The 20164-nt window shown below is 47.1% G+C and overlaps 2 protein-coding genes and 1 long non-coding RNA gene across 10 annotated transcripts; 1 reads left to right on the top strand and 2 right to left on the bottom strand.

Moving 5' to 3' along the window:
- Positions 1 to 1140: 1140 nt before the first annotated feature.
- aimp1b (aminoacyl tRNA synthetase complex interacting multifunctional protein 1b) lies at positions 1141 to 11684 on the bottom strand. 4 transcript variants are annotated; one of them, XM_086196835.1, is made up of 8 exons: positions 10934 to 11684; positions 4705 to 4993; positions 3232 to 3326; positions 3040 to 3153; positions 2623 to 2781; positions 2356 to 2549; positions 1956 to 2127; positions 1141 to 1450 (listed from the first exon to the last, which is right to left on the bottom strand). In XM_086196835.1, the coding sequence occupies exons 2-8, from the start codon at positions 4731 to 4733 to the stop codon at positions 1284 to 1286; spliced, it is 930 nt and encodes a 309-aa protein (XP_086052961.1). In that variant the 5' UTR covers positions 4734 to 4993; positions 10934 to 11684; the 3' UTR covers positions 1141 to 1283. The 4 variants fall into 4 exon arrangements, with proteins under 4 accessions (XP_086052961.1, XP_086052958.1, XP_086052959.1 ...); XM_086196832.1 differs by lacking the exon at positions 10934 to 11684 and adding an exon at positions 5457 to 7113; XM_086196833.1 differs by lacking the exon at positions 10934 to 11684 and adding an exon at positions 6424 to 7113.
- sgms2b (sphingomyelin synthase 2b) lies at positions 6529 to 16825 on the top strand. Of its 3 annotated transcripts, none has more exons than XM_086196831.1 (7): positions 6529 to 6683; positions 10949 to 11694; positions 12313 to 12430; positions 12518 to 12575; positions 12663 to 12758; positions 12883 to 13049; positions 13901 to 16825. In XM_086196831.1, exons 2-7 carry the CDS (start codon positions 11153 to 11155, stop codon positions 14072 to 14074), a joined length of 1155 nt encoding a protein of 384 aa, XP_086052957.1. In that variant the 5' UTR covers positions 6529 to 6683; positions 10949 to 11152; the 3' UTR covers positions 14075 to 16825. The 3 variants fall into 3 exon arrangements, with proteins under 3 accessions (XP_086052957.1, XP_086052956.1, XP_086052955.1); XM_086196830.1 differs by lacking the exon at positions 6529 to 6683 and adding an exon at positions 6706 to 6835; XM_086196829.1 differs by lacking the exon at positions 6529 to 6683 and adding an exon at positions 6706 to 6937.
- On the bottom strand, positions 12199 to 20154 carry LOC147239031 (uncharacterized). 3 transcript variants are annotated; one of them, XR_015111734.1, is made up of 9 exons: positions 18555 to 20154; positions 18333 to 18439; positions 17844 to 17967; positions 17274 to 17526; positions 17075 to 17145; positions 16747 to 16895; positions 16283 to 16371; positions 13928 to 14182; positions 12199 to 12823 (listed from the first exon to the last, which is right to left on the bottom strand). It is a non-coding gene; the product is annotated as an uncharacterized LOC147239031 (long non-coding RNA). The 3 variants fall into 3 exon arrangements; XR_015111735.1 differs by lacking the exon at positions 12199 to 12823 and having other exon boundaries at positions 13143 to 14182; positions 16846 to 16895; XR_015111733.1 differs by lacking the exon at positions 12199 to 12823 and having other exon boundaries at positions 13145 to 14182.
- Positions 20155 to 20164: the final 10 nt, after the last annotated feature.

Below are 20164 nucleotides of genomic sequence, written 5' to 3'. Positions count from 1 at the left end.
AGCTCAGGGCTCCATAGGTCTATGGAAGGCTCTTGAGATCTTTAAAGTACTCAGTCAGACGGTCCCACATCTTGTGAAATGGTTTCGTTGAACCTCTCTTCATAGCAAGCAGCACGTCCCTTTTAACTGAAGCCATTGTTTGCTATGTCTTTGCTGTTGATTCCTCACTATCATCGTCATCAGACCACAGAGCTTTACAGTCCTGACCTCACTGAGCATGTGCTGACAGAAATGACCATATATGGTCATTTCTGTGTTTTCTAAAACATTGTGGACTTGAACTCCCGTGTCTGTGTGTTGTTCCCGTCTGCAGCTGGTAGCTTCTGGCGAGGGCCGTCCCTCGTTTGCCTGTGCGTTCTGTAAAGATAAGACACGCTGTCTTTTCCACGCTGATGTCATCGGTGTTTCCCAGCTTCCTGGTAGCTGCATGTTCACTACAGCTCAGTGACGCCATGAGATTTATCTTTATTGTCGCTGATGTTTCCTTGTTTGTCTCTGTTTCCTCAGTTTTCCCGACAGTGGCTGGAGGGCACGATAATGAACAAACAGCTTTTAATGAAAACATGCAAATACGCGACCATGACGTCTCTGCTGTCAGTGTGTTTGACGTGTCTGATGTGAGCCGTGATTGGAGGCCAGAGGTCCTTGTGTGGCGTCAGGTGCAGTACCTCAAGTCAAGTCAGGTTTATTTGTGTCACCAAACCCCAACCAAAGTTCTGTCCTGACTCTGTCCAAGTAGAGCAGGTCCAGCACCTCCCTCCTTCAATGAACCTCCACCCAACAATTCTCCATCAGCAGCACATCCTGCAACAGCAGCCACCAGAACCTTCCTTTACCAGCAGGAAGGTGGAGCAGATCCAGGATCAGTGGGGACGGAGAGAGAGCAGGAGAGCAGATCCAGGATCAGTGGAAGAAGACCAGTTAGTAACACGTATGAAACTTGAAGCCTGAGATGATCTTTTCTCTTTGGTTCATATCAGACTGTGACCCGGTGATGGCAACGTCTCGCTGCAGGCGCTTTCACTCAACCTTTACTCACACAGAGAAGTGGGACAGGCCAAGGAGGCTTAGGCCCAACAGTAGGTCACCCTAACATGAGCTGCTATGAAGTGAGAAGACCAGAGGAAACTGATGGTTTCAAGTGACTTTAATCAGTTAAAAACAGTGATACACAGCGAACATCATTAGCCATAGTGCACAGACCTTTCAAATTAAAAGCAGTGAAAATTACGTATTCAGCACGTCAAAGCATGTCTTCCTCTCCTCTCTAAGTGGCATGTTGTCTATCTGATGAAGCCATTGGTGAGGGAGGGTGCCCTGCAAAGACCCTTCCCCTTCACCTGGAAGCCACAACCTTTATAGTTGGCCACGCCCCTGTTGTTGACCTGCAGGTTGGGCTGAAGAACCTCCCAAACTCTCTGCTTTGACTGCAATTCTCGATCTGGCTCACCTGAAAAGATGCAGGCAAAATTAGATTCATTAATGAGAAAGGGACTCTAAAACTTTTTTTTTTTACCAGCAGCAAAGGGAGTTCCTCAGGGTTCCACACTGAGCACACTTTAGTTACAATTCATATGGATGATTCGTCTGTACGCTGATGATCCTCCTCTGTTACAGCCAAGATCCATCTCATGTTGGACTTACAAATATTAGGTTTCTATAGTTACAGTATACAGTTCATGTGAGAGTGTCATGAGGCTGTCTGACCCTGTGACAGTCACCTTTGAACCTCCGTCATTTTCAAGGCTGAAACAAAAGCTTGTTTGAAAGAAAGGATGAACTTGGATTTGCGTGATTTGTACTCATGTTTGTGTGTTCTTCTCTGGCAACTGGAGATGGAAAGTAACAAGTAATAGATGTTTTTGTAAACAAATATATAAACATATATATATATATATATTCTATATTTTCTATAATTATTCCAATAACTCTTTCTTTAGTGTTGTCATGATTACCAGGGTAGTTGAGGAAAGTGACTCTGTCTCCAGGGATGGCGCCTGGGGGCGGGGCCAGAAGCTCCATGATCTCGTTAGAGTTGCAGCACCAGAGAAGGCGGGCTTGAGAGATCACGCCCTTCAGTTTTCGGGCCTTGACGTTGCATAGCAGCACAGCGAGCGAGCCCTGGAGCTGAAGAGAGAGAAGCGGACTTTAGTTGATGACACAGTTTTCTTCTACTACTACATGTCAAATAACTAAACTTGAAACTTGCGTGATCTTAAGTATCACTTCTATTGTAGCAGTATTTTCAGAGTCTGCAGGTTCATGGACTACGGGGACACTGGAATCAGAAGGAGCCATTGCTAATGATAATAGCAACAGATGCTAACGTTAAGAGAGCAAGAAGGAGAGGACAACCTCTTCCAGGTGTGTTTGCCCTGCTAGTTTGCTGACGACCGTCCGCAGGGCGTTTTCTCCAAGGTCCACTTCCTGGACTGACAGCATCTCAGCCAATGGGTGGCGGTGAACACTGAGAATCCGCCCAACTCTCAGGTCAAGGCGTGACACGTCAACCGGAGGCTCCGCCCCAAGGGGTGGACAGACAGGATGAGCTGATTAAGGATGTAAAATTATTGTTCCTTCTTTTTCTAATGTCCTGTTTGACTTCCTGCTTTTCCATCTCACCTCTGTGGTTTCCTCTCCTCCGCTGGATCTGCTTATGAGAGGAGGAGGAAGGGGAAGGAGCTGTTGACACACCCACAGCGGAAGGAAGGGGATGCACAGGTGCACGAGGGGCAAGGCTCAAAGTTTGGGGAGGCGGGGGCAGGGAGAGCGCGGCCTTCGCTGAAACAGAGTCATGGTAACAGAGGCTGATTAATCGACAGGAAGCGTGATTATCGGTGAGGATAAACTGGTCATCATGAGGGCTCAAAGCTCATGATGACATCCAGCCGCAGTTCTTAATGGCCTCTTCCTCATTCTTTAATCTACTTGTCCTCCATTATCTGGAGGCAATGACTTAAGCTCATTATTAAGAAGATAAATCAACACATTACAGATAATAACGTAACTGGTAACGTGGTTAAGCGTGTGTGTGTGTACCGGTGCGTCTCCTCTGTTTGTCCTGCAGTTGAAGATGCAGCAGCTCAATGTCTTTCTTCAGTTTGGCGTTTTCCACCAGCAGCTTCTTCTGCTCGCGCACCGACGCCTGCAGGACTGAAACACAGTTTTCATCTCACCCACACGGGGGCGCCACTCTAACTGCTGCAACTCCAGTGAGTAAGTCAAACTTACGAGCTTTCTCTCTTGTCAGCAGAGCGTGAGTTTTAAAGAAATCCATCATCTTCTCACCGTCCTCAGGGTCCAGCTTCATCAGCGCCGCCTCCAGACTGAGACACAAAAATACACAATAGTCATTGGTTCCTCACAACGCCAGAGTGTCATCGAAGACCAATCACAGAGCTCCCTCCCATCATAGATGTGATCTGTTAACAAGTTTATTCCCTGTGACCATGTGAACATATTCAAAAATGTAATCTTTTATAGTGGCGGCCTGGTGGAGCAGTGGTCCTCACTGTGGCCCCCAGCAAGAAGGTTGTGGGTGGAGCAGTGGTCCTCACTGTGGCCCCCCATCAAGAAGGTTGTGGGTGGAGCAGTGGTCCTCACTGTGGCCCCCAGCAAGAAGGTTGTGGGTGGAGCCCCGGCTGCAGCACGGGGTCTTTCTGGGTGAGTCTCCATGTTCTCCCTGTTCCTGCTGGGTTCTCTCTGGTACTCCAGCTTCCTCCACAGTCCAAAGACATCAAGAGGGACCAGGTTAATCCAGACTCTAAATTGACCGTAGGCGTGGCTGGGAGAGCCAATGGTTGTCTGTCTTTATGTGTTGGCCCTGCCATGGACTGGTGACCTGTCCAGGGGGAAGGCTGCTGGGATAGGCTCCACCCCCACTACCCTGAACAGGAGAAGAGGGGGAACATGGAGGGATGATGGATGAATGGATGGATGGATGGATGATGGATGGATGGAGGATGGATGAATGGAGGGATGATGGGTGGATGATGGGTGGAAGAATGGATGATGGATGGATGGAGGATGGATGAATGGAGGGATGATGGATGGAGGGATGGATGGATGATGGATGGAGGGATGGATGGATGGTAATCACTTCTTAAAGGAACATGCCAACTCTTCAATCTGTCTCAATCTATTGTCCATCACCCTGTGTATGTGTATGCTAACACTTGCCATCCACTACCATTCATCATGCTAAGCTAACAAGCTCTCTAGAGAAGTCTCTTCCTCTTTGGCTCTGTCTCTGGAGACAATCAGAGGATGTCTCTGAAAGTCATTATGTTCTTTTAAAACTCTAACTTGTGCTGATCTGCTTTTCACACCAAGTGGAAGTCGAGTCCCAGCAGCTCGCAGGTCAGCTGCTGAGTTACTGACGTGTTGACAAGCAGCAGCTGCAGTTGGACGGTGCTAAAAATAACTGGAACTTAAATGCTCACGTCTCATATCAAACCTGGAGCACAGCGTGTCGACGTTCGACCAGAGACACGGACATCAACAAGAAACAATAACAGGAAAGCGACTAGTTCGTTTCACCAGTCGACACTTGACCCAAGTCTAAAAATCTCAGTAACAATACAAGAGCACAGACAGCTGCAGGGTTAATGTCTACAGGAGGCTGAATGTCTGATTCACACTGAATGCATCACTCCCTTCTCCCCCACACCTGAAGAACAATTGAGACAGGAGTGTGACTCGTACCTGGGGTGGAACAGCTCGTCTACGTCCATGCTGGAAGACACCGTTGCTCGCACGCTGCTCACTCTCACAAAGACCGAAGTCTGAACCCCTGTCAGCTGTCTGTGTCCATCTCCAGCTGGAGGTCAAAGGTCAAACACCTCCTCCTCCCATTAAAAATGTCTGCCGCTTCCCAACAGCTGCTAGATTCAAATATATTGGTGTCCTCTGTTCCTGTTGGTTGTTTGTGATTTCTGGTTCTTTTCTGTCTCCAGACGAAGCTCCGCCCACCAGTAAGAACAACTGGTGGATGCTGCAACAAGGAAGAGTTGTTTGTTGGTAAATTGACTTTGAATTGTATTTATTTCTGTATTCTTAAAACTTTCTTGTCTTCTTCTCATTAATAAAGTTGAAAGAGAAATCAAAGTTACACTCAACACAAATAGTAAACAGTTCACCAGTCCATCAGTAAAATGTCTGCGTGTACATAAAGATGTATGTATGTACATATGTATAAAAGTGTGCATGTATGTGTATATGAATGTATTTACAAATTATGTAAGTATGTATATCTGTATGTATGAATGTTTGAATGAATGTACGAATAAGTTTGTATTTGTGAATGTATTTATATATAAAAGTATGAATATATGTATGTACGTATGTGTATATGAAAGTATGTATGTATGAAAATATGTATGAAAGTATTAGGTATGTATGAAATAACGAATGTATGTGTGTAGATATGGAACAAAAAATGGAAGCAAAAAAATAACCTGAACAGACAAGATGGCGGCTCCGCCGGCGTTCGTGTTAGCGGTGTGGACGGGAATGAATAAAAAAAAGGAGTGAGAGTTGATGTAAGTTCCCAAGGGCTCACATGAACCCTACAAAAATACATACGTATGTATAAAAGTGAAAGTATGAATTTATCCATGTATGAAAATATATGTATTTATGTATGTTTGTATTTAAGTAGGAATTTATGTATGTATGAAAGTATATATTTATGTATGTGTATCAATGTATATATGTATGTACATACATTTTCATCATATATTCACTTGTACTTTCATAATACGTACATATTTTTACACATACATATTTTCATTCATAAATACATACACACATTCATACATGCATACACTTTCAAATTCATATTCATACATAAATCGTTTCATCCATATGTACTTGAACACATCATAATTACACATACATGCTTTCATACATGTACAAATATAGGTATTAATGTATATATTTATGTAGGCACGTATGTTTAAAACGAGCTATATGATGATTCCTAACAAGCTGTTTCAAATGTTAAAGACCAGTCAGTAATGAATGGATGAGCCCGAGCGTGTCTGGGTCGTACAGCAGCCATGTTCTCGGTTGGGTCCGACTGAATTGCCAAGTGACAGCCTTCGACCTGCTGCTACGACGGAGGCTGTCCCAAACCACAACTGGCGTGAGTAGCAACCTACTTCTCAACCTAAATTCCAGCCTAAACACGCCCACATTGTGGGTCGGTTCAGGTGCATCCTACAGAGCAACCTATGGCCCACAATGCACCGCGGACTTCTTCTTCGTCCCCTAAAATCTTGTGGACCCTCAAGCCAAGTTAGCGCCACCAACAGTCTCCCATTCTGATGAACACCAACATTTATAGTTGTTGATGACTAAAGGTGCGTTCATGTGCTTAACAATAGAGAATGAGTGAAAGGTGCTCAGAGTGGAGTGCAGTACCACAGTCAGGCCAGCAGGTGGGGCTTTCGTTGGTGCTGTCTACCTGATTGCGGTATCTGTGCTCTGCCAGCAGAGGTCGTGCTTCACCACCAATCTTCTCGGGTGTCCGAATGGTGACGTGTAGCAGGAGGTCGTAGGTTGCCAATTCGGACGCGACCCTCATCTCACTCACTGACCAGCTCTCGCGCGCTCGCTGGCATGATTTGGTTCTTCCTGGCTTCCATACATCGACGGAAAACTCCGAGTTTCGCCGGAATCAGGTGAGTCAGCGGGGCGCGTCTCCGGAAGCTGTTGCACCATATTTGGAGCGGCGGCGCGCTCGCGATGAACGCGCATAGGAGAAGAGTTGGGAGCAGAGAGGAGGAAGAGGAGCCGGTGTCCGGGTGAGGAGTGAGGGTGAGCAGCTGGAAAGGTGAGACGGGAGGTTCGCCGCGGTGAAACCAAGCCTTTAACGCGTTCAATCTCGCCTTCGAGGGTTAACACGAAGCTGGGAGGTGGTGAATGCGTCACACAGGTGAGTTGCTAAGTTCCGGGTGACTCCAAGATGAGGTCTCGTACCTGCTGACGTTTTCTGTGGTTGGGGAAGAGTTCGATGAGCTGCCCAGGGAAGAGCGATCGATTTGTTCGCTCAGGTGAACTAATCGATGTTCGAACAGACAGAACTTTTCTATGTTCGTGCTCATGTTTCTGCGGCGGGGGGGGGGGGGGGGGGGGGGGTCAGTAAGACTCGGTGCCAAAACAAACAGCAGGTCAATGAATCGACCGGTTGAACGAGATGATTGGATAATTGAGGAGAAAACGCCCGACGAGCCTCTCACCGGCGGAGTTTGCTGTTAGTGATGAGGTGGGGATCAATGAATCAATCAAGAACGAATGAGGAGTGATGGAGTGATAGAGCGAATGAGGAGTGATGGAGTGATAGAGCGAATGAGGAGTGATAGAGCGAATGAGGAGTGATGGAGTGATAGAGCGAATGAGGAGTGATAGAGCGAATGAGGAGTGATGGAGTGATAGAGCGAATGAGGAGTGATGAGTGATAGAGCGAATGAGGAGTGATAGAGCGAATGAGGAGTGATGGAGTGATAGAGCGAATGAGGAGTGACAGAGTGATCGAGCGAATGAGGAGTGATAGAGTGAATGAGGAGTGATGGAGTGATAGAGCGAATGAGGAGTGATAGAGCGAATGAGGAGTGACAGAGCGAATGAGGAGTGATGGAGTGATAGAGCGAATGAGGAGTGATAGAGTGATCGAGCGAATGAGGAGTGATAGAGTGATCGAGCGAATGAGGAGTGATAGAGCGAATGAGGAGTGATGGAGTGATAGAGCGAATGAGGAGTGATGGAGTGATAGAATGAATGAGGAGTGATGGAGTGATAGAGCGAATGAGGAGTGATGGAGTGATAGAGCGAATGAGGAGTGATGGAGTGATAGAGCGAATGAGGAGTGATGGAGTGATAGAGCGAATGAGGAGTGATGGAGTGATAGAGCGAATGAGTGATGGAGTGATAGAGCGAATGAGTGATGGAGTGATAGAGCGAATGAGGGGTGATAGAGCGAATGAGGAGTGATAGAGCGAATGAGGAGTGATAGAGCGAATGAGGAGTGATGAGTGATAGAGCGAATGAGGAGTGATGAGTGATAGAGCGAATGAGGAGTGATGGAGTGATAGAGCGAATGAGGAGTGATAGAGTGATCGAGCGAATGAGGAGTAATAGAGCGAATGAGGAGTGATGGAGTGATAGAGCGAATGAGGAGTGATGGAGTGATAGAATGAATGAGGAGTGATGGAGTGATAGAGCGAATGAGGAGTGATGGAGTGATAGAGCGAATGAGGAGTGATGGAGTGATAGAGCGAATGAGGAGTGATGGAGTGATAGAGCGAATGAGGAGTGATGGAGTGATAGAGCGAATGAGGAGTGATAGAGCGAATGAGGAGTGATGGAGCGAATGAGGAGTGATGGAGCGAATGAGGAGTGATGGAGTGATAGAGCGAATGAGGAGTGATGAGTGATAGAGCGAATGAGGAGTGATGAGTGATAGAGCAAATGAGGAGTGATGAGTGATAGAGCGAATGAGGAGTGATGGAGTGATAGAGCGAATGAGGAGTGATGGAGTGATAGAGCGAATGAGGAGTGATGGAGTGATAGAGCGAATGAGGAGTGATGGAGTGATAGAGCGAATGAGGAGTGATGGAGTGATAGAGCGAATGAGGAGTGATGGAGTGATAGAGCAAATGAGTGATGGAGTGATAGAGCAAATGAGTGATGGAGTGATAGAGCGAATGAGGAGTGATGGAGTGATAGAGCGAATGAGGAGTGATGGAGTGATAGAGCGAATGAGGAGTGATAGAGCGAATGAGGAGTGATAGAGCGAATGAGGAGTGATGGAGTGATAGAGCGAATGAGGAGTGATAGAGTGATCGAGCGAATGAGGAGTGATAGAGTGATCGAGCGAATGAGGAGTAATAGAGCGAATGAGGAGTGATGGAGTGATAGAGCGAATGAGGAGTGATAGAGTGATCGAGCGAATGAGGAGTAATAGAGCGAATGAGGAGTGATGGAGTGATAGAGCGAATGAGGAGTGATGGAGTGATAGAGCGAATGAGGAGTGATGGAGTGATAGAGCGAATCAGGGGTGATGGAATGAATGAGGAGTTATAAACCAATGAGGAGTGAGAGTGAATCAGGAGTGATAGAGTGAATGAGGAGTGAGAGTGAATCAGGAGTGAGAGTGAATGAGGAGTGAGAGTGAATCAGGAGTGATAGAATGTTTCAAGCCAAACAGACACGAAAGAATGAATCAACAGTGAGTAAATCAGAAATATACGAGTGAAACATTGATTCAGAAGTGAAAGAGTGGCTCAGTAGTGAAAGACTGAATGGATGATGAAAGAATGAATCAAGAGTGAGTGATTGGCAAAGGAGTGAATCAGAAATGAGTGAATCAGAAGTGAGAGTGAATGAATGGTGAAAGAATGAATGAGTGGTGAAGGAGTGAAAGGGTGGTTAAGGAGTGAATGAGTTTTGAAAGTGAATGGGTAGTGAAAGAGTGAATGGGTAGTGAAAGAGTGAATGGGTAGTGAAAGAGTGACTGGGTAGTGAAACTTCTGCCAGCTGTCACACCGTCTGCTGGTCTTGTGCTGTTGAATCAGCTGAATTGGAATCTCGTGGTCTTAACTGCGTTCACTTGTCTGTTGTAAACAGGAAGTGATGTAACAACCAAGGAGAATGTCACTTTTGGAAACACAGAACTCTGTTCTACACAGTGACACTGAACACCTCCTGAGCTGCTGCTGCTGAGACGAAGCAGCGTTCGGAGTATTGAGTTGGTTAATTGTTGTGTAATCGAATTTCCACTGTGACATCACAGGAGTCTGTTTACCTGACATATTGACTATTGACTATTGATCCGCTCGCCGGAGAATTTGGAGAAGCCGGCCGATCACACGTGTCACTGTGCGTCTCAGTTACAGGTTGTGTCACAAGAAAAGATGCTTGTGGTAAATTACAGCGATTTGATGGCAGCGGAGCGGACGAGTGCACCAGCCACTGTCTGGACAACTCTCTCACTTCCGTCTCGTAAGAGGAGGATCATCACTATTGTTGGCGTGATTGATCTGTAGGGTTCATTCCCTCCTCCCTCTCAGTAGCCGCCCCAGACGGCGAGCATCGGTCGGGCTGGCAGCTTGTGTAGAAACTATGGTTGGCTCTGACTTCAGCTGGTGAAGCGTGACGCCGTTCCTGTTTGCTGTCTAGAATGAAAAGGGAGCTGAGGTCTGAGGACTTGTAGTCAACATTCAGACTCAAAATGGCGACTTGATTCTTTTGCAGGTTATGTTATATAATTATGTGATTATTAGTGAATGAAGATCAGTCGCAGGTCAGATCTGTACGAGGTGATGTGTTTGAGCAGCAGCGTGTGTGGCTCCATACACACACAAACACTGGGGTGTGAAACGTTGACGAGAGGCGGCAGGCAGTTGAGAAATTTAGCAGGACAGGGACGAGGGTTTGACTCCGCCTGCAGGAGACTCAACAGGTCCCCGCAGCTCCTGTGTTTGTTTGTTAAGCCTCCCGAGACGACGAGGACGCCACAAGAACCCTGCAACACAAAACCAAGCACAGCCGGAGCGACGTGTGTGAAAGCACCAGTGTGTCCTCTGCTGCTGCCGGTCAAGAGAAAAGCATGTCTAGCACACGTCGACCCTCGCTGGCCTCAGCCAGGATCGTACCACTCACCGCAGGGTGCGTTAGGATGCTAACACCTTAGCAACCACTCAACAGTTAACCACAGTTAGCTAGCTAGCTAGCTAGCTAACTGTGGCAAGCAACTCGGGTGTGTATTTGAATGTCAGTAAAGGCCCCACTTGTCTACATGACGTGAATTATGCCAGCATAAATCGTTCCACGTGACCAAATCACTGCACATATTTCAGAGGTTCGTTTCAGCTCAGACAGACTCAGGCTAACAGACAGAAAAGTGCTTCTGAGGAAGAAACTACAAGTAAACCTGTTTGTTTTGCAGGTTTGTGCTGAGTCATCCTGAACTGACGACTCTGTGACCTCATCAGTTGAACTCCTGGTTCCGATCATTGATCACCCCTGGCAGCTGAATGATCCTGGATTATTGGATTATTACCCAATAAAGAAATATCATCTTTACAGCACAGGACGGTTGCCGTGGTGACATTCCTCCAGATTGGTTGATAAGGCTTCCTACAGCCAATCGATGGCGGCATCAGAACTGATCCAGAGTGATGAGGATGTCCGCCCCCATGTGGAAGTTAACATAACCACCATCAGCCCATCGCCGCCTCCTCATCCTCCAAGGGTTGCCAACGGTAACCCAACACGCCATGCTTCCTTGCCATCACTTCCCATCGACAACCCCGATGGAAAAAATAACCATGACCGCAACAGACTGAGCAGCCTGCTGCAACAGAACCAGCTGATCCAGTCCTTGAGCAGCGGCCTGCGGCGGCACTGTGACTACGTGAAGATCTCGGTGCCGGGGGAGCGCGCCAACCGCCTCCCCAAGGAGTGGTGGAAGACGGGCGTGGCCTTCCTGTACGCAGTCTTCAACCTCGTCTTCACTACTGTTGTCATCACCATCGTCCACGAGAGAGTGCCCGACAAGTCGGTGAGCCCGCCGCTGCCTGACAAGTTCTTTGACTACGTGGACCGGGTCCCCTGGGCCTTCACCGTCACCGAGGTCAACGGACTGATCCTGGTGGGGCTCTGGCTCATCCAGTGGCTCTTCCTCAAACATAAGTATGGCTGGAAGGACATCAGACAGCCTGCTCAGTACCACAGTTAGCGATTAGCTGATGAGTGTAGCATAGCATTGTTGGCTAACCAGCCAGATATCCTACAGCGGGGTGTCAAACTGGTCCAGTCCAGCGCCGTGGGGCTGCAGGTTTGCATTCCAACCAAGCAAAAGCAACACCTGATGAAAACCTGCAGCCCCACGGCGCTGGACTGGACCAGTTTGACACCCCTGTCCTAAAGACTGTAGAGAGCAAAACCAGAAATGAAAGAGACACAAATCTGAATGAATAATTATACAGGAAATAACTAGCTTTTTAGTAGCACTAACTACTTTAAAGTTTGATGTCAAATTATTTACATTTTTTGATGAAAATGTGGACAAAAATGGAAGTGAAATCAACTTCAGTGAAAGTCTACAGGTGCAAGTATAGAACCCTGAAAACCTCCGAGGTGATTACCACCGTCACCAGAAGGCTGGCCGTGTTGCTCAGTACCTGATTGTTAGCAACAAGCAGCTAATGACTCAATTGGTGCAGATTTACCATGGAAATTAATTCTTGCATCTCTGAAAATCTGGTAGTTTCAGTACAGCCACACCTAAACTTGTTGGTCCGTCCTCAGAGCGATCGTGGGCCGCCGCTGCTTCTTCCTGATCGGGACGCTCTACATGTACCGCTGTGTCACCATGTACATCACGACCTTGCCGGTGCCAGGGAAACACATGGTCTGTGCTCCCAAGGTAGGAACGTTAGCCGCACTTTGACCTGCTGCCCCGTTAAGATGTGTTAGCCTCTGTTTCACCATGGTAACTGTTCGCCTGTTGCAGCTCTACAACGACTCGACGGGGAAAATCTGGAGGATCCTGAGGCTCATCTCTGGAGGAGGTAAAACCATCAGGTTGAACTGAGTGAATTATTTTAAAAACTCAGGTGACTTTGCATAAAACCTTGTTTGTTTGTTGGTTGATGCAGGTTTGTCTCTAACCGGCTCTCACATGATGTGCGGGGACTTCCTGTACAGTGGCCACACCGTCATGCTAACGTTGTCTTACCTCTTCATCAAGGAATGTGAGTGCTGCACTGCTCCAGCTGCGGGTTGATATGGCGCCACCTAGCTTTCTGTATTTGATGGTCTGGTAGAAAATAAAATCATCATCATCAGTATTTGTCATGTCCTTGTCATTGTCTGCAGACTCTCCTCGCTGGATGTGGTGGTACCACTGGTTCTGCTGGTTCTTGAGTGCCTTGGGTGTCGTCTGCATCCTGATTGGCCATGAGCACTACAGCGTTGATGTGGTTATCGGATACTTCGTCACCACGAGAACCTTTTGGTGGTACCACACCATGGCCAACACACATGTAGGAGCGCACGGTGTTCATGTACAACTCTTTTACCCTCAAGTCCTTCAGCAGTGTAATTAACACTGACTCAAGTTCTCTCGGGGAACTCGCATGTAGAGCAGGTCTACAACGAAGTCGCCACAGGAACGATCACAACCAAAGCGTCTGGCTAACAGAATGAATTTGGTTTTATTTGCACTTTGTACGAATGAAAGTTAATGTGAGAGTCCTCAGTGGCACAGTCAACAGTTCCGTAGACACCAGTGTCATCAGCCTAAAGGTGGACCTGACAATCACTCAGCATCAGTAGAGATGGTGAAGATTTTAGGACCCAGAATCGAACCTTGTGGAACACCAAGCTCTTTCATCCCAACCTGCATTTCTTTGCTTGTGTTCCCTTTTCCTTCAAATGTTCTACATAGCTGCAAGTATACAGATCCAATGAACTTTTTCAAAAGACATTTTTTGACAAAGTTCCTGAGGCTAAACTATTTTTCCTGGAACTGAAAAGAGGTTACATCAGCTTATAATTTCTTATGTTTCAACTGTGACCTGGGCTAATGAATCTGCTGCTTTCTCATTGTGGGTCTGTGTTCTAACCCTTGTTGTTCTGCTTTATGATGGATCTGTAGAAAGGTGGGGCTTGAGAAAACATGCCTGTTAAAAGCAACCAATCAGAAACTTCTCAGTGAAAAAGATCAACCTCCATAGTTCCTAGCAATAAAGAGAGTACAATCCCCTGAGGTGGGACTCTTGGGGGGTAAAATAATGTCCCCCTCAATAAATTAAGACCCTGGTTTCTGCAGAGGAAACAAAGCTGGGTTCCCAGTTCCTGGGTAAGGGACTAAACATCTTTTATTTTCCATCAGACACTTCGTCAGGCACCCAACAACTACCTGTCAAGAACGTGGTGGAACCCAGTCTTCAACTTCCTGGAGAGGAACGTCCAGACAACTGTTCCTGTTGTGTTCTCATGGCCAGTGGCGCTGCCATCCTCCTGCAGACAGCGGTACAGGATAGTGGAGGGGGGGAGGGACGAGTGATGGAAGGGGAAGTGGGCTCATCCTCCTGGAGCTGAACTGACCTCCGTCTGGATTGATGTATGGGCAGGGACAGACGGACGGAACCTTGGCATGTACTTATTAGCACCGCTATTGACAAGGAGGAACAAGAAAGGTGTTGACGTTTACATATGACCCCTGCTATTTATTTCCCAGAACATTTGCTCATCTCAACAGTTTTCCCTCTTCATGTTCACCAGTGAACAACAAGCCTGAGAGGAAAAATAAAACACTGCCGGATGCTAATAGCAAGCTAGCCTCCTTTAACACTGGAGAGTAGTGATGCAAACAATATTTATCACTTCAGTAAAAACCTCTGGAAAAATGAAGGAAGTTATTGAGTAGAAGACATCGCCTGATTTGATCTTTTCTCTACGTCAGCTGTCATCATAAATGTCTGTTGAAATGAAGTTTCAGGTGTTAGGAATGCAGATTGCCAGTTAACTACTTTCATGGTGCCGTCATCTAAACCACTGTGAATGTTTGGGACTGTGAGACGATCGGCTCAAACAACAACAGGTCAGCCAGCCGATGGCGACGAGCAGCCTGTCAAACGCTCCATTCATGTTTGAGGGTTCACAGTTTTCCTGTCATGAATGATCTCAAACACACGCTGCCTTACAAGAACTTTGCCAAAAATATATCCGGAATGAGTAACATCATTTCTTCAGTTTGATCAGGAGCTCGGGACATGTTTCGAGCTAGCAGCTAGCGCTAACTGCCCCTCTAATCACACTGCAGAGAGGTTTGTGCTAACGTCTTGCACGGGCACTTGTACGTAGCAGGCTAGCAGGCTAGTGGGATGGGCTTTAAGATTGTACGAGACAAATTAGCAGTTAGCAAACTTTCCTCCCGTGCAACATGAATGCAACTTGAGCAGCTGTGAAGCCACAAAAACAACAAACCACTTGAAGACTGTCTGTCGCTTTGTTTCACTGCTGAGTAAAAGCATTTTGTTGAAGTTGGTTAGCCACATGCTAGCACATTCAGCTATTTAGTTCTGAGGAATAACGCCAATGTTGATACAGCAGGATGGGTTCTGAGCGACCTGCATATTCAGTTCATGTGAAACAGAGATTACCAACACAAAACCTGCCCTAAAGGGTCTACATGGGGGTGGTTTTCTCTCCAGTAACCTGTAGTGAGCCAGGAATGAAAGATGTGAATAGAATATCTTAAAAAGTTGCAAAAACTGTAAATGGAACCTCAAGGGAATGATCCTTGAATTCTGTGCTTCGACCATGTTACGTATATTTGAAACTAAAAAAAGACATTGACGTACATTAAAATGTAACCCTTGGCCTCAGCGAACCATAGACCAAATACTTCAATGGTGACACGAAAGCTTTTCTCAAGCGAGCAGAGATGAAATACCAAAGCTTCCTGTTGCTAAGTTGTTAGCGATGTATAAATATCCAGTGCTAAATTGTCTGTTTTTTTGCAGTGCCACTTATAAATGTTGTAAATATCTTTCTGTATCTCTCTGATTGTTAATGTCTAAGTTAACTCCGGTCAGTTTCTGTCTTTAGTTTATTTTACAGTTCTTATTTAAATTGTTACAGGAATGAGAACAGCTTTGGGTTCCATCAGAGTTCTTGAGAACTGCTGCTGATTCACAGGCAGTGGAAAGAAGGAAGGTTTTCCTTCAACGAAACGTGGAACTGGATGAACGTTGGCTGGTGCTTCTCCAACTGTTCATGTCCTCTGAGTTTTGTCCTGCTTAGTTCAAATGAACAGGTTTCACAGTCTGACCTTGGCAATGCTAATAAACCAGTCATTTACGGTCGGGCCAAGTCGCTGTCGATGTGAACAAAAAGGGGAGCTCTTTCTGCAGCAGCCGTCGTTGGAGCTACGCTCGTGCTCCAGATGGCAGTCCATGCTAATGTCAGGTCCAAATTAAATCTGTGCTCATGACCGATCACCCAACAAACCTCACTTCTCTGGCACTCATTTAACAGCTTAACCCTCTAATGCAGGACGTGACTGGACGACAACTCATGGCTGTTATGGAAGTGTTAGCATGCTAATGTTTGTGTAGCATTCTTGAGGACTTGTGAGCCTGTCAGCCCAGTGTTTACTAGCTAGTCGTGGTTCAATGTTTGGTGCTCTGAACTCCTCAGCCCTGACCGACCGACATGGATTGACTTGATAACAAATGTAATGGATGAACGTGAGTAGATGGGGTCTCACTTTATCCCAGTACGTTTTCAGACGGGGTACAATTCCACAGTCGCCAGTTCAGCGGATCGCTGTCGAATGTTGCGTCCTCCCCAGTCCAGCTGCAGGAAAAAAGACATCCATTCATTTGGCATCTCAAGCATTGCCCCCCCCCCCATCTATCTTTATCTGACGTTTTTCTTGTGGATGTTTTTTCAGAGTCACTTCAGTCATTTAGGTGCCTTCATGTGGCGCAGCAGCAGCTCAGGCTCTGTCTCCCACCCTGTGGTGACTTTGTTTGCCATCAGGTCATTCGCCATAAAAGACTTCCTTAGTTTATAACAAAAATTGTTATGATCAATTAAATTTTGGCATAAATTATCACCCAGCGTCAAAACGACCAGGGTTCTGGCCGGACTCCTCACTTTTTGCACTACAATTTTTTTTTCTCCATTACAAAAAAGTGTTTAATTTGGTTTACGCGAGCAGATCCTTACCTTTTGTCCCTGTAAAGTTTCTTTGACAGCACTGCTAATCTTCAAACGTTAGCCCATACAGAAAGTTCTGATTATGAAAATAAAAGCTTCTCCACGAACCGGAGTTGTGAGCTCCTGTGTTTGATTGCAGGTTCAGTCACGGTTCGGAACTGGAACAGAGACCATCAGTACAGTTAGCTTAGCTTAGCTAGCATAAAGACGAGAAATGTGGTCCAATTGATGATCACTATGTGACCACAGCTCTCCACATACTAGGTTACATTCTGAGTAGATTTAGCTATGCTAAGCTAATTAGCAGCTTCAGACACAGGAGTGGTTGACAACTCACCTTTTAAAAAAACACTAAATTTAAAGGTGAAAAGGTCTTGAGCCAAAGCTCCGCCCCCTCTTCTTTTTACCCTGGACAAAATGGAATGAGATTCAAGGCATTTGACATACCAGTACTGGTATAGGTAAAGGTACTAGTACTAGTACTAGCAGTAGTAGAAACCCCACAATCACAGAGATGCTAGATTTACTGCACGTACGTAGTTTTGCTTGGCCGACCCTCTGAGGTAAAGCTGTATGTTCCTTGTGAGCCAGATCAAAATACTCGGACTGGGACATCATTTACTTGGCAAACAGGTAACCACAAAGGTAGCTATGAGTCCACGTGCCCGGCGTCCCAGGATGCGGTTGATGGCGGTGCTCTTGCCTTCTCCACCCTCCTGCACCACCTGCTGTCTCGTCTCCTCCATGTAAAGCCTGAAAGCGTCCAGAGGTTTTGTCACAGCCGCCGGCCTGCCGCCAACAGGAAGTAGCATCAGTAAACCACAAACGGTACCACCAAGTGTCTTAATACTTTCCAATCGAAGTAACCAGTGATATGAAATCCACGACAAGTAGTGGTAGTCGTGGTAGTGGTAGTAACAGTAGAAGCTGCAGTCCTGGAAATTGTACTCAGTCGTAGTAGTACTTTGCACCCTCACATCAGAATCAGAATGAGTTTTATTGGCCAAGTATGTTGACAACATACAAGGAATTTGACTCCGGCAGTTGGTGTCACTCACACTCATGGAATGAGCAGAAGAAACAGAAATAACAGAAAGTCTAGACACCTGTGCAAGGAGAGAGCGTTGTGCGGAGGCTACCGTCTGTGGCGCCGCGGCAACAGCGTGTCTCAAATGGAAGAGTCCGTCACTGCAGAGCAGCAGCGGGACGAGAGGATGGATGGACGGACGCCTGCAGAGACACAAGGCCGGAGCTCGTTTCCGCCGTCAGACTCACTGGGGGGTCCATCTCATGGCTGCAAACCAATCAGAGTGAGGGGCAGCAACGGTTCCTGCCTCTGCAGGGATCTGTTCTAGTGATTTATTTGATGCAAACAGGAAGTGACATACTTTCCCTGCAGATGTTAACAAGTCCTTGGGGGGGGGGGGGGGGGCGTGGACCCCCCGACTCAGCATCCTGTTTAACACTGATTGTGTTGGGAGGCCGCCACATTGGCTTGAAGGCCCCACAGACAGACTCACAACAGTTGGAGGGTCAGTGGCGTTGTCGCCCCCTGCTGGCTAGACTCAGGTCCTGCTGCTGCACCTGACAGTCACCTGGGACAAGAGGGTCAGGTGGAGTCCAGCAGCATGGTTGTACTCATGTGGTTCCCACCAGTGGGCGCTCCTGCATGGTTCTGGTCCTGGAACCGCGTCGGTTTAGTCTGTGACATTAAACATTAAAGTCAAGTGTCTTCATTCACAAGAATAAATAGAGTGAAACAGACAGAAACGTTTATTCAAACAGAAACAAGCAAAGATGGTCAACAGTTACGAAACCTAAGAGCTGGTGATGGTCTGAGGTCAGACGTGGGCTCAGCCTCAGCAGCCAGCAAGGCTTGGACCGGGGCTGAAGTCCAGCTCTCCATGTGACTGAAGGTGGTAGACCTCATGTTAGGTGTCATGAAAAGAAAAAGTAAGAATAAAAAAGGCAAATGCTGAATTGAAGCTGTGTGGAAAACAACCTTTGAAAATATGATTCAATTATTTATGGTATTAATTTCTTCATGGAGATTTCAGACATTTCACCAGACATGGAGAATATTCCAGTAGAAATATGACAACACTTTCATCAACGTTAACTCAACAAAGACTCCAACGAGTTTTGTGCTCTCGTTAGTATCCTGTGTCCTTGTGTGTGCTGCTCACCTGGTCTGAACCCAGAAAGACACCTGAGAAGAAGTAACCAAGAGGAAAGAACTAACGAGGAAAAAAGAAAAGGAAGACACCGGATCCTATCTGTCTGAACATTGATGAGTGTCAGGCCTGAATCCATCATCCATCCATCATCCCTCCATCATCCCTCCATGTTCCCCCTCTCCTCTGTTGAGGGTGGTGGGGGTGGAGCCTATCCCAGCAGCCTTCCCCCTGGACAGGTCACCAGTCCATGGCAGGGCCAACACATAGAGACAGACAACCATTGGCTCTCCCAGCCACGCCTACGGTCAATTTAGAGTCTGGATTAACCTGGTCCCTCTTGATGTCTTTGGACTGTGGAGGAAGCTGGAGTACCAGAGAGAACCCAGCAGGAACAGGGAGAACATGGAGACTCACCCAGAAAGACCCCGTGCTGCAGCCGGGGCTCCACCCTCAACCTTCTTGCTGGGGGCCACAGGGAGGACCACTGCTCCACCCACAACCTTCTTGCTGGGGGCCACAGGGAGGACCACTGCTCCACCCACAACCTTCTTGCTGGGGGCCACAGGGAGGACCACTGCTCCACCCACAACCTTCTTGCTGGGGGCCACAGGGAGGACCACTGCTCCACCCACAACCTTCTTGCTGGGGGCCACAGTGAGGACCACTGCTCCACCAGGCCGCCCAGGCCTGAATCCATGGCCTCATACTGACTTTGGCGGCGTTACTGACCTACAACCACCGCCTCCATCTTGCTTCCAGCAAGTATTCCAAACAAACATGAATGAACATCAGCGATAAAATGTCCAAGGGAAAAAATCCTACCAATAAGAAAAGTTTAAAAGGGCATCAGAATATTGATTATTGCTCTTAAACTGAAATTATTGCAGAGTTCGGAGCAAAATAATGTCCGTTATTCTAAACAAAATCGTCTCAAAACAATGCAGTTGTGTGTGGCGCAGCAGTTTTCCTGCGCAGAGGCTTAAACTCAGAAGACGGAAGCAGAGCGCCATTCCTCAGCCCAGGGACGAGGGTGTCGGGGGGGAGGGTCCCAGCAAAACTGTCAGAAACGCTTTGCTGCTACTTGTCAGAGGAAACACATTTCTGCCACTTTATGACGTCAGAGTTACGCCACCGCCTCATGACTGTGATTGAGCATCAATGATCAGGACCACAGCTCCCCAGGTTCCCATCAGAGGAGAATCACTAACATCCCACCTGTAGTTGCTTCCTATGTGGTGCCCCCCCGGCCC

Source organism: Aulostomus chinensis, chromosome 24 (assembly GCF_037954235.1).
Source record: "Aulostomus chinensis isolate RoL2024-O1b breed Wild chromosome 24, RoL_Achi_v1.0, whole genome shotgun sequence".
Taxonomy (NCBI): Eukaryota; Metazoa; Chordata; class Actinopteri; order Syngnathiformes; family Aulostomidae; genus Aulostomus; species Aulostomus chinensis.
This window is presented reverse-complemented; position numbering and strand designations above follow the sequence as displayed.

Bases quoted from the DNA above. Each gene is read 5' to 3' on its own strand.
- aimp1b (XM_086196835.1), bottom strand. From the start codon at position 4,733: ATGGACGTAGACGAGCTGTTCCACCCCAG. The intron at 2,550-2,622 runs GTGAGATGGAAA...ATCCTTAATCAG, and splicing joins GAGGAGAGGAAACCACAGAG to CTCATCCTGTCTGTCCACCC. The intron at 2,128-2,355 runs GTTGTCCTCTCC...CTCTCTCTTCAG, and splicing joins GGCAAACACACCTGGAAGAG to CTCCAGGGCTCGCTCGCTGT.
- sgms2b (XM_086196831.1), top strand. From the start codon at position 11,153: ATGGCGGCATCAGAACTGATCCAGAGTGATGAGGATGTCCGCCCCCAT. The intron at 11,695-12,312 runs GTATGGCTGGAA...GTCCGTCCTCAG, and splicing joins TGGCTCTTCCTCAAACATAA to AGCGATCGTGGGCCGCCGCT. The intron at 12,759-12,882 runs GTGAGTGCTGCA...CATTGTCTGCAG, and splicing joins TTACCTCTTCATCAAGGAAT to ACTCTCCTCGCTGGATGTGG.